Source organism: Pectinophora gossypiella, chromosome 13, assembly GCF_024362695.1.
Source record: "Pectinophora gossypiella chromosome 13, ilPecGoss1.1, whole genome shotgun sequence".
Classification (NCBI taxonomy): Eukaryota; Metazoa; Arthropoda; class Insecta; order Lepidoptera; family Gelechiidae; genus Pectinophora; species Pectinophora gossypiella.
This window is the reverse complement of record NC_065416.1, coordinates 1,849,050-1,865,149: the sequence shown is the minus strand read 5'-3', so window position 1 is coordinate 1,865,149 and position 16,100 is coordinate 1,849,050. Positions and strand designations below refer to the sequence as shown.

The 16,100-nt window shown below is 40.8% G+C and overlaps 1 protein-coding gene across 2 annotated transcripts in view; it reads left to right on the top strand.

The window, feature by feature from the left end:
* The window catches only part of LOC126371690 (trifunctional purine biosynthetic protein adenosine-3), a 38,979-nt gene that overhangs the window by 7,710 nt on the left and 15,169 nt on the right, over positions 1 to 16,100 (top strand). For both annotated transcript variants that reach the window (XM_050016985.1, XM_050016986.1), the window contains exons 2-4: positions 4,038 to 4,285; positions 6,121 to 6,301; positions 9,231 to 9,444. In XM_050016985.1, coding sequence (XP_049872942.1) covers positions 4,038 to 4,285; positions 6,121 to 6,301; positions 9,231 to 9,444 — 643 coding nt within the window. The remainder of the gene's footprint in view (positions 1 to 4,037; positions 4,286 to 6,120; positions 6,302 to 9,230; positions 9,445 to 16,100) is intronic.

Below are 16,100 nucleotides of genomic sequence, written 5' to 3'. Positions count from 1 at the left end.
GCCAGTGTCATAGAGAATCACACTTTTTTTTTAGTAGTACTGGGCCGGACAAATGACTATCATCCGGAAAATCACACGCCTGATCAGTCTGCGATACGCTGAAATCACGGTTTATCGCAGACACGACTTCTTATCTAAATCATTACTTTATGAGGGGGGGTTTATAGACCATGACGTGTTACAGGAAACTAGTCATCTCATACAATGATATTAATTGATGTTTACGCTCTATAAATATTTAATTTAATAAACTTCTAGTAGTCTGTCACGGGACCACATACCTATTGTAAAGCTGTATGCATTAAAGGTACACAGTTTTGCGGATGCGATAATCGCGTCAGTTGTATTGGTCATTTCATTTCTTTTCTATTACAATTTTTTTAAGAATATAGGTCTAGAAGATCCAAAATTAAAGTCCAGAATCAATTTTACAAATTCGACATAAGCTTTCTTGGGCAATGTTAATCAGAATCTTTGAAGGAACCCGTAATAGCCCTACTCGAAGATCGCGTGGCCTACCACTGAATTTACTTTGTATTTGAATTCATATTTGGATCGTAGCTAATTCTAGGATTTGTGCCCGGTTAATGGCAATCTCGGCCCCTATTACATGGGACTTAAACATAGCTTTATTAACCATAGAGTATATATGTTACAAATTGTATACAGGCAACGGCAAACACCGGATCGAGACACGCGTTAGCGTTAATTTAACCATAATCGGATCGGAAAACGGTACAAATATGGAACCACCCTTAGCGCAAATATAGTGATACCCTTTACGACATGCATAACGACAATAGCTATTCTTGAGTTTTAAATTTAGAATAATTTTACCTCATATTTTTAAATAGCTTCATTAGAATGTTTTTTTTTTGTATCCTAGTATAGGCTTCAACTTCTACAAATATGTATTTACTACCATGTGTTTTGTAGAGGATATAAAGATTTTACTTACTTAAGAAAAAGAAATGACAGCTGTCAAAACACAGAACAATACATTTTCCTGAATATCTCTTTCGCACTAGGGGTTTATACTGTATTTCTGTCTTACTAGCATTCTAATAAAGCTATTTTGAATATATATAAGGTATAGATATAGACCAGTCACTTCACTAACTTAACATAGTACTTTGATAGTGGCACTTGCCAATCACCTTAAATAAATCAATCTAAACGAACCTTGGACGCGGTGTGCGAATTTTAATGAAAAAAAGATCCGTTCTATTTGCTTCATTTAATGCTTCACTTGGTACCATTTAAAATAGGCGGCTAAAATCGGTCAAGACCGCCGAACGGTGGAAAGGGAAGGTAATATTGTTTACAAACATAACATCACGCCTTCCACCCCTACTTTCTTCTATCGTGTGGGTTGTGTGTGAGGTCACCAACTTCATCAACCCTGGTGTCCGGGTTATTATTAACGCGCCAAGTAAGCATTAACTATGAGCTATGTCAGGGGCAGGGGCCTTTGGCGGCTCAATAGTAACCCTAGCACCAGGGTTGATGAGGTTGGTAATCAACCTCATAATCCACACGATAGAAGAGGGACTGGGACCTATGGCATGTCGTAAGAAATTGCCTTTGATAGACAAGGATGGAGAATGCTACGCCGACAAGAGCGTGGCTCTTTTAGTGATGATGGCATGTCGTGCCGTCCGGAGCACACAGCTTATTTTCGGATAATCAGGTGATTTCAGCTTGTCTAATTGAACTAGCGACAGTCTCAACATGATATTTTGTTTGACGCGTCCCTGCCACCGGGACTCGTACCCAGGGCCTCCCGATCGTGAGCTCTACGTTTTGACCACAGGACTACAGAGGCAGTTCCCTTGCGATCTTGGCAGACATTCTGCCGTGTGTCTAGACTAGATGCCAACCAAGGTCACGCGAAATAAGAAAATATATTTACGTCAGTAACAGCTGTTTATCTAACTAGTATTGTATACCTTACTTCATCACCCCCCTAGCATTATCCCGTTTTTCACAGGGTCCGCTTACCTAACCTGCAGATTTGACAGGTCCGGTTTTTTACAGAAGCAACTGCCTGTCTGACTTTCCAAACCGCGAAGGGAAAACCAGCCCAATACAGATTAGGTCACCTCCGAAAATGTATTTCTCGGCAATGTGGGTTTCCTCACGGTGTTTTCCTTCACCGCTGAGCACGTGATAATCATTTATGATCCAAACATGAATTCGAAAACAAATTCGAGAATCATTGCTTTAGGCCTGTGCTGGATTCGAACCTGCGACCTCAAAGTGAGAGGCAAGCGTTCTACGAACTGGGCTACCACGGGTTATACCTTACTTAATTGTAATAATTACCAATAATTATAATTGATATCTCCAATGGCAAATAATTACGATTACAGTTTTATAACTTGTCAACACGAAGTCTAAACCTGTTCGCTATTTATGTTCATAAACATTGTAGACACGAGGTTGTCGTAAATCTAAGTAAAGTCTTCTCTAATAATATAAATAGCATTCATATAAGATGAACAATCTAGTGGCATGATAAAAATGACAGAAGCCTTCGCGGCACGTTGCGGCACCCGCGTCGCGCGAATAATATCCAGGGCGTTGACCAATAGTCGTACGACGTTTATCCACGTAGATAGAATAGGCTAGTTTTCAACTAGTCAAATCAGATACTTTTTACTAAACGTTAAAACACGAAATGACTACGGAATTCGTATGAAAAAGCAACCTGTGACATCATAGAAAAACGAGACAAAATCTGCACTTATTATTACATTTTTCTTTATTAAAATTCATAAATAAGTTAAATAGAAAAAAGCAAGTGTTTTTGTCACCTTTATCATAATTTATCTTTGACCTGGGAAACTACCCAATTCGCTGCGTCTATTTTATCCGGCCAAGTAGTTAATGCCATCTGCGACGAATCTACAATAAGTCACGTAAAATAAAAGCTGCGTCTATTGGTCGAAACCCTCGATATAATATGCCATGCAGAGCTTGTAGGACAGGGATATAGTAAAACCGCCTAGTGCAAAATAGACGAGAGATATGTCGTTTTCGCACTAAAAATATACAGTAGAAAAGAGGTGAGACATTATATCACTAGAATTATGCTACGTTAAGTGAGTTATAGGGTAGAACTTACCTAGAATTTTTTTCTCAACGGCCTCCGTGGTCTAGTGGTTGAGGGTTGGGCTCGCGATCCGGAGATCCCGGGTTCGATTCTCAGTGGGGACATATCATGAAAATTACTTTGTGGTCCCTAGTTTGGTTAGGACATTACAGGCTGGTCACCTGCTTGTCCGAAAGTAAGAAGATCCGTGCTTCGGAAGCTACGTTAAGCCGTTGGTCCCGGTTACTACTTACTGATGTAAGTAAGTAGTCGAGCCATGTCAGGGGTCTTTGGCGACTCAATAGTAACCCTGACCCCTGGGTTGATGAGGTTGGTACTCCACCTCACAACTCACACGATAGAAGAGAAGATTTTTTTCTCAATTTCGTGCTACTTGCTATCGATCATGCGAGCAAGGGCAGTTTCAGAATCCTGCCCTTATCCCACTCTAAGTGAATCCCATTTGCTTTGCTCCTGACATACTTCTCTTGCTTCCTCCCCATTCATTAATCGTCTCATACACGCAACCTGATCTTCTCTCTCTTTATTTAAAAGCTGCGCTCTTGTCGGTGGAGTAATCGCCATTCCTCTCTTCCCACCAAATCCTTCACCTCCTGATACAACACGACCTGCACCTTCTCTGTTATTTTCGTAAATGTTCTCCTAGGTCTACCCCTTCCTCTCTTTCCTTCAATTACCATACCAATTACCTTTCTTTTATTCATTATTACTATTATTATTTTCGTTTTTATTATTTTCCTCTCTCACTTAATTTAAGAGCTGCTTTCTTGTCGGTGGAGTAATAGCCATTCCTCCATAGATGGGGCGTGTAGAACGGTGGTTGCCCCAATCGTCTTCCGTTCCGTATTAATTTCCTGATGGTACTATATTAAAAATAAAAGATGTTCTATTCGTATTAATAACCCTTTGTTTCTCCCTACAGGCCCTCGCGAAATGGTGCAAGGAACACACCATCGACTTAGTCATAGTGGGTCCAGAAGATCCTCTGGCCGACGGCATCGTGGACGGGCTCACCGCTCACGGCATCGCCTGCTTCGGGCCCACCAAAGATGGCGCCCAGATAGAAGCCGACAAGGACTATGCCAAGAAGTTCATGACCAAATACCAGCTGCCTACAGCGAGGTACCAGTCGTTCACTGACGCTGCCGCCGCTAAAGAGTTCATTAACAAGTAAGTTTTTTTTAAAAGTACCATTTATGGTAGACAAGCCGAGGTAGTCCAATTGGTAGAACGCTTGCCTCTCACTTTGAGGTCGCAGGTTCGAATCCAGCACAGGCCTAAACCAATGAATGTCGAATTTGTTTTCGAATTCATGTTTGGATTATAAACTATTATCACGTGCTCAGCGGTGAAGGAAAACATCGTGAGGAACCCCATATTCCCGAGAAAAGCATTTTCGGAGGTATGTGAACTAACCTGTATTGGACTGGTTTTCCGTTCGCGGGTTGGAAGGTCAGACAGGCAGTCGCTTCTGTAAAAAACCGGACCTGTCAAATCTTCAGGTTAGGTAAACGGACCCTGTGAAAAAAACGGAATTATAGTAGGGAGTTGATGATGATGATATATGGTAAATAAGTAAAGAAAAATAGAATTTTGGCTTCTATGCTGGGCTCCTGAACTGGGACAATAAAAAACATAGAACTCGTTCAGCTGCTTATCTTCCCGGCGTTGTCGTATAAACCGACAGAGGGTCGTATCCTTTCGAACTTGATGGATGATGGCTTCCGTGGTCCAGTTGAAATTCGGTCTTACATTCATTTGTTTTTTAATTTATGTTTTCTTAAAATTTCACCTTCTTTTAAAAATTGAGTACATTTGCATTTGAGAAATAAAACCGTGTGAATCCGTGACCCGTAATGCTTTAAGATAAAGTTATCTTTGCAATGTGCAATATATCTGAGTTATTTATTATTTTTAAAACAGATATAGAGCAATGTCGACTGTCTGTCCTTTGGACCTAATTACAATGATGATATCAGGATAACATATAAATAGAAATAATTTTAATAAAATATAAAAAGTACTTGACATGTCAACACATCTCGAATCGTTTCTTTAATGTCCTGATAAGTATAAGATATACTTTAATATTAATTAACAGCCTTCGTGGTATCCCGTTTTTAGCATTATCCCGTTTTACGTTTTACAAGGTCCTTAACATAACATAACATAACAAATACTTTATTGCACAAACAGGAAAAAACAAAATACAAAACAAAAGAGAAATAGAATTAGTACAATAGGCGGCCTTATTGCTAAGTAGCAATCTCTTCCAGGCAACCTTTAAGTATAGGAGATATTGAATATATTGGTATTGTTGTCCTTAACTAACCTGAAAAGTTGACAGGTCCGGTTTTTTACAGAATCGATTGCCTGTTCGACCTTCCAATCCGCGAAGGGAAAACCAGCCCAATACAGGTTAGGTCACATAACTCCGAAAATGCATTTCTCCGGATGTTTTTCCTTCACCGCTGAGCACGTGATTATCATTTATGATCCAAATATGAATTCGAAAACAAATTCGACAATCATTGGGTTAGGCCTGTGCTGGATTCGAACCTGCGACGTCAAAGTGATAAGCAAGCGTTCTAACTGGGCTACCTCGGCTTCCGGCTTTACCCAGAACATTATGCCTATCTTTTTCTGTCGTAGTGTCGTATGAGCTGGCCATTCACAGAGGTGGGCAAACAGCTTGCGACAGCAATCATATCAGGCACCCTTGGGCTTGTTATGTTAAATAGTGTACGGTCACGAACACACATTACATGTAGTATGTATACATTTTGCTACCATGTCACATTAACTTTTTTGACAAACTGAACTGTAAGTCCCACTAAATGTCAAATATGTTAGTGCGACAGAGTCCTAAAGTGGGTACATGATATTGATCATGACTGTACTGGGTGGTAGGTAGCTCTCCGCTCAGATTTTTATCTGATAGTCGTCATTTTATCGTCAGACATTTTCGATTTTAATTTTCTCTTAACGATTCTCCTGTCCTCCAGCGCACCATACCCTGCTCTGGTTGTGAAGGCGGCAGGCCTAGCCGCTGGCAAGGGCGTGGTAGTCGCAACCAGCAAGGAGGAGGCCTGCCAGGCTGTTGATGAGATGCTGACAGACTCCAAGTTTGGAGCAGCCGGGGAGACCATCGTCGTTGAAGAGGTCTTGGAAGGGGATGAGGTTTCCGTAAGTACTATTAACTCGATTACCCTGTGAGGGCTCTTATTAGGTTTCTTACCTTCGCCCTAGTAAGAACCACTCCTATGTAACAGTAACAAAAGCTCACAACTGTATACCTTTTTTTTGGCCGGACAAATGGTGAGCGCTGAAGGCTCTCACCCGGTACAATGTTTAAGACAACAGGCCTGAGGGTGCTCAGTTGGGCGCGAACCTCTGATCAAGGCGTCGTGTGAGAGGAATAATATTTGAAAGAATTAATCGACCCTAGTGGGTCGATAGTGATAAGCGCTGATTGAGGGAAATCGTCGATCACGCCGGCGGGGTCGGTAACGGGGTCCTGAAGTGTTTGGTGTCGCGAGCTGATTGGCCGCCTCTATGGCTAGAGTAATCGGGTCGTCGGGATCGTATATTACGTCCTTCCGACTGTATACCAATGGGGTAGAAGTACACCCATCGCAAGATAAACTATGTACGCATGCGTCACCGAGCTTTCTGTTGTTTTGATGAAACAAGTAAGTATTAAATGCTTATGCACTCCATCCAAGAAAGTGATTGGATAACTCTATACATAAGCAAAGCCGATTCTCCCGACCCGACTCTGACTACCCCAATTGGGATATAGTCGTGAGCTTATGTTATGGTTACATAGGAGTAGTTCTTACTAGGGCGAAGGTAAGAAACCTAATAAGGGCCATCACGGGATCGTTGAAGATCGTTGTCAAACGCGATATTACTTAAAGTACAAAATACAGGATATTAGTGACATCGTAACGAATACTGACCCAAAAATTATGTTTCTTTTTGTCTTTTTTAAATTATTTTCAATTCTATACTTTTTGGTGGGAAAATCCACTTGATATGAACTCAGAATTATGAACTGAATCATTCCCCTCAGTATTCGTTACGATGTCACTAACTAACACTCTGTATATATTTGCAAAGATTATGAAAAATAGTCGGCGATATTATCGTACTGCACTTTGTTAAAGTTACCATGCCAAGGAAATATATAATTAGTATAGTAATAGGAGGTATTTAGCCTCAATTTTACTATAAATCTATTTTAAATGAAAATAGTTCCCAGATTCAAAAACTTTATGAACAGACCAAAGAAAAATTAGTTTAGTTAGTTAGTGGTGCTAATTCTATAGTTAATACCGTCTAATTTTATTTTATTATACTTATTATTTTCTTTTCCGTGCAAAAGGTAAGGGACGGGTAATCGACAGGCATAAAATTTATGGAACACACGTCAATTCTAGGCAGAAATCTAAAACAACCCTTGTTGTTTTTTATATAGCATAATTTAAGTTGATCTGTAATTTTTTTAAGTTTAGTATACTCAATTTTGTTATTTTCATATTGTTATTTATGTTTCACTTTTCGGCCAATGGTCTTGTAACCAAAGCCGCAATAAATTAAAAATTAAATTAAAAATGTTACATTGGCATTGGCCAATGAATAATTTCAATGAACGCCATTTTGTCAAGGTGACTACCCGGGTCGTTCCCACAAACAACTGCAGGGATCGACCAACGGGGTCTAAGATAAGATAACACGATTTAGAAAATTGTTAATAATTGGTGTTTTTTTACGAGTAATTGGTTGGTAGAAGCAACAACTTATCTCTGAGGTCACGGGCGATATTGTATGACGACAATGTTGATGTTTGTCAGGTCATATGGTTTTAAGCAATTTTAGAAAAAAAATTGAAGATCAAATGTCGCGCGGAACATTGACATTGGACTCAGCTTAGAGGACACGGGGGGAGAATATTCAGACATTCAAATTCAAAAATATCTTTATTCAATAGGTAACATAGTTACACTTTGAATCGTCAATTTTACATAACGAACGTCTCATCCGCCTAAAACTACTGCAGCTTCTCACAACCTGTATAGCCGGGGAAAAGAAGCTGCAAGAAAAACCTCGGCACAGGGCCCTAGACGTTCTTTAAAAAAATAAAAATAAACATAAAATATTGGTATACAATTGAGTAATTTAGCTGCCTAGTATCAGTTCTCAGACAGTTAATCCCATGCATTCATATCTTCTAAATAATCACTAACTTTTCGGAGATGTATTTGCTAACATTTCGGAGATGTATTTGCGTCTTTGTTGAATGTGGAGGAAGCAAGAGAAGTATGTTAGGATCGAAGCAAATTAGACTCCATAGTCTCTGCTAACGTACATACATAATATCACGCCTATTTCCCGTTTGGGGTAGGCAGAGACCATGGTATTCCACTTACTAACGATCCTGACATACCGCTTTCGCTCCTTCCACTCTAATCAGAGATTTCATGCATGGTCGTCGGTTTAGAGTACTCTGTATACCCTGACAATAAGCGTGAGTTTATGTATGCTTGTATTTGCTTCTTTCTAGATGCTTCGAACATTTAAACCGGCGCAGTAGTGGGATTATGTCCTTTCTAATATAAAGAGCCATTGTCCACCATTGCCCGTAAAATATAAGGATGTGAGATTAATTATACACGCGATTGGGTGATCAACTGTCAAATTATCACATCACGACGCCTAAGGGGTAAACGAAGAGTAACAAACATCCATACTCACAAACTTTCACATTTATAATATTAGTGAGATACCTAACAGTGAGGAGCTCGGTGGCGCAGCGGTTAACGCGCTCGGTCTGCGATTGTTGAAGTAAAGCAACTTTCGCAAAGGCCGGTCATAGGATGGGTGACCACAAAAAAAAAGTTCATCTCGAGCTCCTCCGTGCTTCGGAAGGCACGTTAAGCCGTGGGTCCCGGCTGCATCAGCAGTCGTTAATAACCATCAATCCGCACTGGGCCCGCGTGATGGTTTAACGCCCGATCTCCCTATCCATCCATAGGGAAGGCCCGTGCCCCAGCAGTGGGGACGTTAATGGGCTGGTGATGATGATGACCTAACAGTTCACCCCCTCCCGCAGGTGCTAGCCTTCACAGACGGCGAGACAGTCTCAATGATGCCACCAGCTCAAGACCACAAGCGTATCGGCGACGGCGACACGGGCCCCAACACTGGCGGCATGGGCGCCTACTGCCCGTGCCCACTGATCACGCCTGATCAGCTGGCCGACGTCAAGGACCAGGTCCTCCAACGGGCTGTTGATGGGTTGAAGGCTGAGGGGATCAAATATGTTGGTGAGTTGAAATATATTAAGTAGTCATAGTGCATACATACGTAAGATGAGGTATTCGAATTATTCATAATAGTACTGTTATGAAAGGCTAGCTCGCCGGTTTATTTAAAAGTGTTTGGTAACAACAAATGTTCAGAACCTCTGCGATACAGGGTTTCCCTAGTGCGGGGTCCGCCAGTAATGTATACATGTTTAAGTTTTTTGATAAATAAACATATTCTATTCTAAACATAAGCTCATGATTACATCCCAATGAGGGAAGTTAATACAGTGATTATTTTAATTAAATACATGTTACCGGGGTCTTACCGCGTTCATATCCCGGATTATGTATTATGTGTTTTAATTATGATAATAACCGCGTAAACCTCAAACAGTTATTTATTTGCCAATTAAATAACTAAATACACATTGATGCTGATTCTGGTACACACCATCTAAATTTATTTTAAGTTATATCTGTCATTTTCTTATCCGCCGAAAAGGAAAGGGACGGGTAATCGACAGGCTTATTTATGGAACACGTCAATTTTGGGCAGAAATTTAGAAACCCTTCCAAAATTTTATATTGGCCTACAACCCGACAGAATTACGTTGACAGCACAAGTCAAAATTACATATGAGCGAGATGCCTATTTTACTCGCACAGGTTATTCGTTCATTTTAAAATTAACAGTTGCAATCATCTGACCCTTTCCTTTTCGAGGAATAAGAAAATGACGGATACAATTTAAAATTAGTAAGTGTCTGTAGGAATCGGGGCCATTAACTAAAGGTCGCCAGAACACTATCAAAAGACGTAGTCAAGTTGAATTACAACGTCACAATGTCCCTGCAGTTTCATCATTCAAGTGTTAATGAAAAGTACAATAAATAGCGGAATATTTCACAATAGCGCGATAACCCCGCGGTCAGTGTGGCCACACCCCACTAGGAACGAGTAAACAAATTGATGTAACTAACTTGATGATGACTTGAATTTGTGGACTGTATGAGTCATAAACTGCCTATATACGTCCCACTGCTGGGCACAGGCCTCCCCTCAATCAACCGGAGGGGGTATGGAGCATACTCCACCACGCTGCTCCAATGCGGGTTGGTGGAGGTGTTTTTACGGCTAATAGCCGGGACCAACGGCTTAACGTGCCCTCCGAAACACGGAATCATCTTACTTTTTCGGACAATCAGGTGATTCAAGCCTGAAAAGTCCTTACCAAACAAAGGACAGTCTCACAAAGTGATTTCGACAATGTCCCCATCGGGAATCGAACCTCCAGATCGTGGGCCTAACGCTCTAACCACTAGACCACGGAGGCTGTATGAGTAAAGCCTTATAATTTATTTATTTATTCGAACTTACAACTATCATTACAGGCTATACCTAATGTGACAGCTAATCTTATATACCGCCTAAAACTACTGCAATTGATATCGGAGGCGAGCTAGATTTACCTCACGCCGCTCGCTGGGTCTCACTTTAGTCAGTAAAGATTGATTGGCTCGCACGGGGTATTACAGGGTGTTAGTCTGACATCGTAACGAATACTGAGCGGGATGATACAGACCATGATTCTGAGTTAATATCAAGTGGAATTTGCCATCGCGAAAGTATAGAATTAATAATTCAAAAAACTAAAAAAAAATCGTGAATTTTGCGACGGAAAATTCCACTTGATATTAACTCAGAATCACGAGCTGAATCATCCCTCAAAGTTTTCGTTACGATGTCACTAACACCCTGTATGTATAACTTATAATAAATATGATATTAACGTTATATAACAATTTACAAACAATATTGTCCTTGTTAATTCACTCTGAGAGCTAGAATACATCGATTATCTCTGCCACCATATTGAGATTGCATAACGTAAACTGCGCGTTCGCGAGCAAGTTGTGTGAGAGTGTGGCACTGCCAGCAAGCTAGGCCGCCGCCGCTGTTACCTATCAAGCTATCAGGCTATTATTCTTTTAAATATAATAATATTTTTTAAGACAATTCCATTTTTGCGGTCCTGTGCGTATTCCGGCCAGTCCCTCACGCCATCTCTTTCGAGGTCTGCCACGACGCCTGTACCCGTCATGAGGCACCCAATGCGGGACGATCCGTGCCTACCGCTCAGGGTGCATGCGACAAACATGTCCGGCCCAATCCCATTTGAGTTTGGCGGCTTTTCATCCCACATCAGCGATTCCCGTTTTTGAACGCAGTGTTGCAAAAAATGGAAAGAGGAAGGGGAGGCTTTGCGCAGCAGTGGGATCTAGTAGGCTAGATTAGATTAAGACAATTCAAAATTGAAATTCGAACTCGAGTTTTAAATCACTGAATTCGACTTTGATTTTGGATCATAGATATTTGACATCACGCTCAGGATGGCAATGGCTTCGCCTTCTATTACATGGGGTAGCCCAGTTGGTAGAACGCTTGCCGCTGACTTTGAGGTCGCAGGTTCGAATCCAGCACAGACCTAACCCAATGATTGTCGAATTTGTTTTCAAATTCATGTTTGGATCATAATTGTCACGACCTCAGCGGTGAAAGAAAACATCGTGAGCAAACCCACATTCCCGAGAAATGCACTTTCGGAGGTATGTGACCTAACTTGTATTGGGCTGGTTTTCCCTCGTCAGACAGGCAGTCGCTTCTGTAAAAAACCGGACCTGTCAAATCTTCAGGTTAGGTAAGCGGACCCTGTGAAAAACGGGACAATGCTAGGGAGATGATTATTGGCTACTGATGTAAATTGTTACGTATTTCCTACATTTATTTACATCTAGAATACTGATTGTAGACACATGCATCATAAGGTCAGAGATAGTGTCTTCTTTGTTAGATCAATTATAACTATCTAGCTGATGTCATAATAATAATATATAAAGAGAAATAGCCGGTCAAGTGCGATTTGACTCGCGCACCGAGGGTTCCGAGCGTTTTACTTTGCCGTCGACAAGTGATAAAAAGGGTTCCTTTTTTCTTTTTGAGGTTCGGTAGCCTAACAATTTACTCGGACGGGATTTGCACGCGCATCTCTTGTCATACCATAACGAGCGAGTGTTTACAATTTCGGCGGCGAGGGGTGCTGCCGCCAAAGGATGTTTTCTGGGTACCGAACTGAGCAGAGTACCCCGCTAGCCACAAGTTGGTAGTGTGACTAGGGATCGACGATCCAACGGCGTTATGTTGGAAGTTGTTTATATGCGTCTTGCTGTGTAAACTTCGATATCGCGTTTCACGACTGCTTGAAGATTGCATTATTGAATGTGGCGCCATCTGTTGCATGTGGGCGGAACTAGGTGGCCAACTAGTTGGGTCCGCCACACAATATAATACAATACAAAATATACTTTATTGCACCAAAATAAAAGGAAATATTTACAAAAGACTTTTAACTAAGTACATGCATTTCACCATCGGGTCCTCCTTCGGTCTACCTGTCACTGTCTTACCCACCGAAAAAGAAAGGGACGGGTAACATAAATAACAATAGTATGAAATATTCGTATAATAGTACCGTGCTTTATTACGTAATGCGACTGGATTGATATAGTAATCGTGTTCGTGGGTTTGTTCACGTATACCATATTATGTGGTGTCTTTTGTTTCTACAAACATACGTGCATACAGAAAGCTTGGCGTGGGCAAAGCCACAAGTAAGCAGGAGAGAACTTGCAGCTAATTTCAATACGAAATCCGAAGATGTGCATCGTATTAGGTTAGGTTAGTCTATTAAGTTATAAAGGACACAATCCCTATCTCGGTCAGTCATACATTATGTATGTGTACTTATACAATACCTACTTTAGAACCCTGTCATATTAACATATTCCACATTTAGTGAGACTTACAGTTTAATTTGTCAAAAAATTAAAGAGACATGGTTCCAAAGTTAGGCGCACACACCATCTGAATCCCCCCGTTAAACTATCTCCCTCGAACCTACTAGAAGTTTCTTTTAGAAATAAGTTGTGCCTTATTTGTTTTGACTTGTCCTATGTGCAATAAACTATTGGACAATGCAATGAGGAACCGGAGAACTTCGTAGCTAATAAACTAGAATAATTTACTACCTACTCGGTATTATTTGTTAAGGAGACGGACAGTAGACTTGATTTAATATTCAATATAATAACTAATTTGTTGCACAAAATCATAGAATATAGAATAATACTACGCATAGAACGGCAACACTCTGGCCCGCGCTAATTCGTGAATAATATTACCTCACCCCCTCTCGGTCTTACTTTAGTCTTAAATAGCCGTAAGCGTAGGAGTATGAAAGAGGTCGTTATGTGCCTCGCTCGTACTTAATGAGATTTTTGCCTGTGCCCTCTCCACCTAATTAGAGACTCCAGGCGTGAGTTTGTGAGAATATATGCATCTTGCTTTAAAATAGGCATTCTGATTCAGTGATTACTTGTTTTATAATACATTATTTAGCGATACAGATATTTACGCTTTACCTAAACCATAGAATAAGGAAATAATACTACGTATAGAACAACTCTCCGCTCCCCGCGTCTGCGCTAGGTTTACCTCAACCGGTAACCGGGCTTAACGTGCCTTCCGAAGCACGGATCAGGTAATCAGCCTGTAATGTCTCAACCAAACTAGGGGTTACAAAGTGATTTTTGTGGTTTGTCTCCACCGGGATTCGAACCCGGGGTCTTAGGATGGAAAACATAACGCTCAACCACTGGACCACGGAGGCCGTATGTTAAGCTGTTGGATATTCTTAATAAGTAAATAAATATTCCCGTATAAGATACACCTTAAATAAGTTTATCAAAGCCATATTGTCTTGGCAACGTTTCTAGCCGATCTTATTATAGATGCCACACGATGGTCAGTCATGACCTCTTATCAAATGTTTGAGCGTAACTTACTGATACTACTTTCTTTGCCTAACATCATACAATAAGGAATAATACTATTTGTAAGCTATGCGATAGCTGTATATATCCTAGAGTGTGCGTACTTATATCAGGATCAACTAGTTTGGCCTAGCCTAAACTAGTCTATCCTATCGGGCTTAGAACAAATTAGTTTGGACTAGGCTATACTAGTTAATCCTATCGCGTATAGGAAGAACTAGTTGAGCCTAGGCAAAACTGGTTTGTCCTAAAATCGGGTTCGGCCGGTAACATATATATCTAATGTGGACTATAATTGAAAAACAAATACTAGAGAGAGATTTTAATCTAGAAAACAACACCAACAAGAAAATACATAAGCCGAAAAAAACCAAGATACAAAACGTTGTCAAAAAAGAAGAAATATAAAGAACGACAACTCTCCGCCCCCTACTAGCGTTTGACCGGCCTCCGTGGTCCAGTGGTTGAGCGGTGAGCTCACGGTCCGGAGTTCCAAGGTTCGAATCCCGGTGGGGACATATCACAAAAGCACTTTGTGATCTCTAGTTTGGTTAGGCCATTACAGGCTGATCACCTGATTGTCCGAAAGTGAGACGATCCGTGCTTTGGAAGGCACGTTAAGCCGTTGGTCCCAGTTACTACTTACTGATGTAAGTACGTAGTCGTGACATGAGTCATGTCAGTGGCCTTTGGCGGCTCAATAGTAACCCTGACACCAGGGTTGATGAGGTTGGTAATCCACCTCATAACCCACACGATAGAAGTAGTATTTGAGATCACCTCACCCTCCTCGAAGATAGTTTAGACTTGAATCGTATGACGTCAAACGTTTCCAGGTTCCAGCTTCGAAACCTAGCACGGGCCTAAACCAATTAATTTCGAATTAGTCTCGAATTCATGTTTGGATTATAATTATCACGCGCACGTACTCAGCGGCGAAGGAAAAGATAGTGAGTAAATTCACTCCCGAGAAATGTGTTTCGGAAGAATGTGAGTAAACCTGTGTTGGGCTGGTTTTCCCTTCGCGGGTTGGAAGGTCAGAGAGGCAGTCACTTCTGTAAAAAACAGAGTTGTCAAATCTTCAGCTTTGGTAAGCGGACCCTGTGAAAACATGATGAGGCTAGGGCTGGCCGATTTACACGGTACAAGGTGCGGTGCGAACATAACTCTTTCTTTCTCTCTCTATTTCACTCTCTCTTCTTTCACTTCGTATCAAAAGTGCCTGCAAATTGTCTTCGGAGTACTTTGTTGAAACAAAAGACTCATGTAAAATGGTCTACGTGAATAAACCCACGAAGACGATTACTATATCAACCCAGTCACATTACGTCATAAAGCACGGTATTATTATACCAATATTTCTGTTTATTAGTTATATAAACTAACGTATGTCACTGCCCTCTGACATGGTAAGTATAATATTTATATTACCCGTAGTACATTACCCCTCCCTTTCATTTTCGACTGATAATTGGGAGATGTCGGCTGGAACCCGCTTGGATATTTTCTAAAAAAAAGAAAAAAAGTAATATTATTACTGGCCTTTGACACTGTGCAAACGTACAGCGCCTGATACATGCGGAGATAATGTGCAACAAACAAATTCAGCTAACGGAATCATTTGTAAGATAAGTTCTGTTGTTAGGGACGCTCGAGTTGTTTTTCGCGTGTGTAATGTTGCCAGGATGTTGCGCTTTTTGTTACAACTGCTTCTAAGTTATAACAATTATAAATAATTTTATTCTACTATCATAGAATAAAGAATAATACTACGTAAAGAACGGC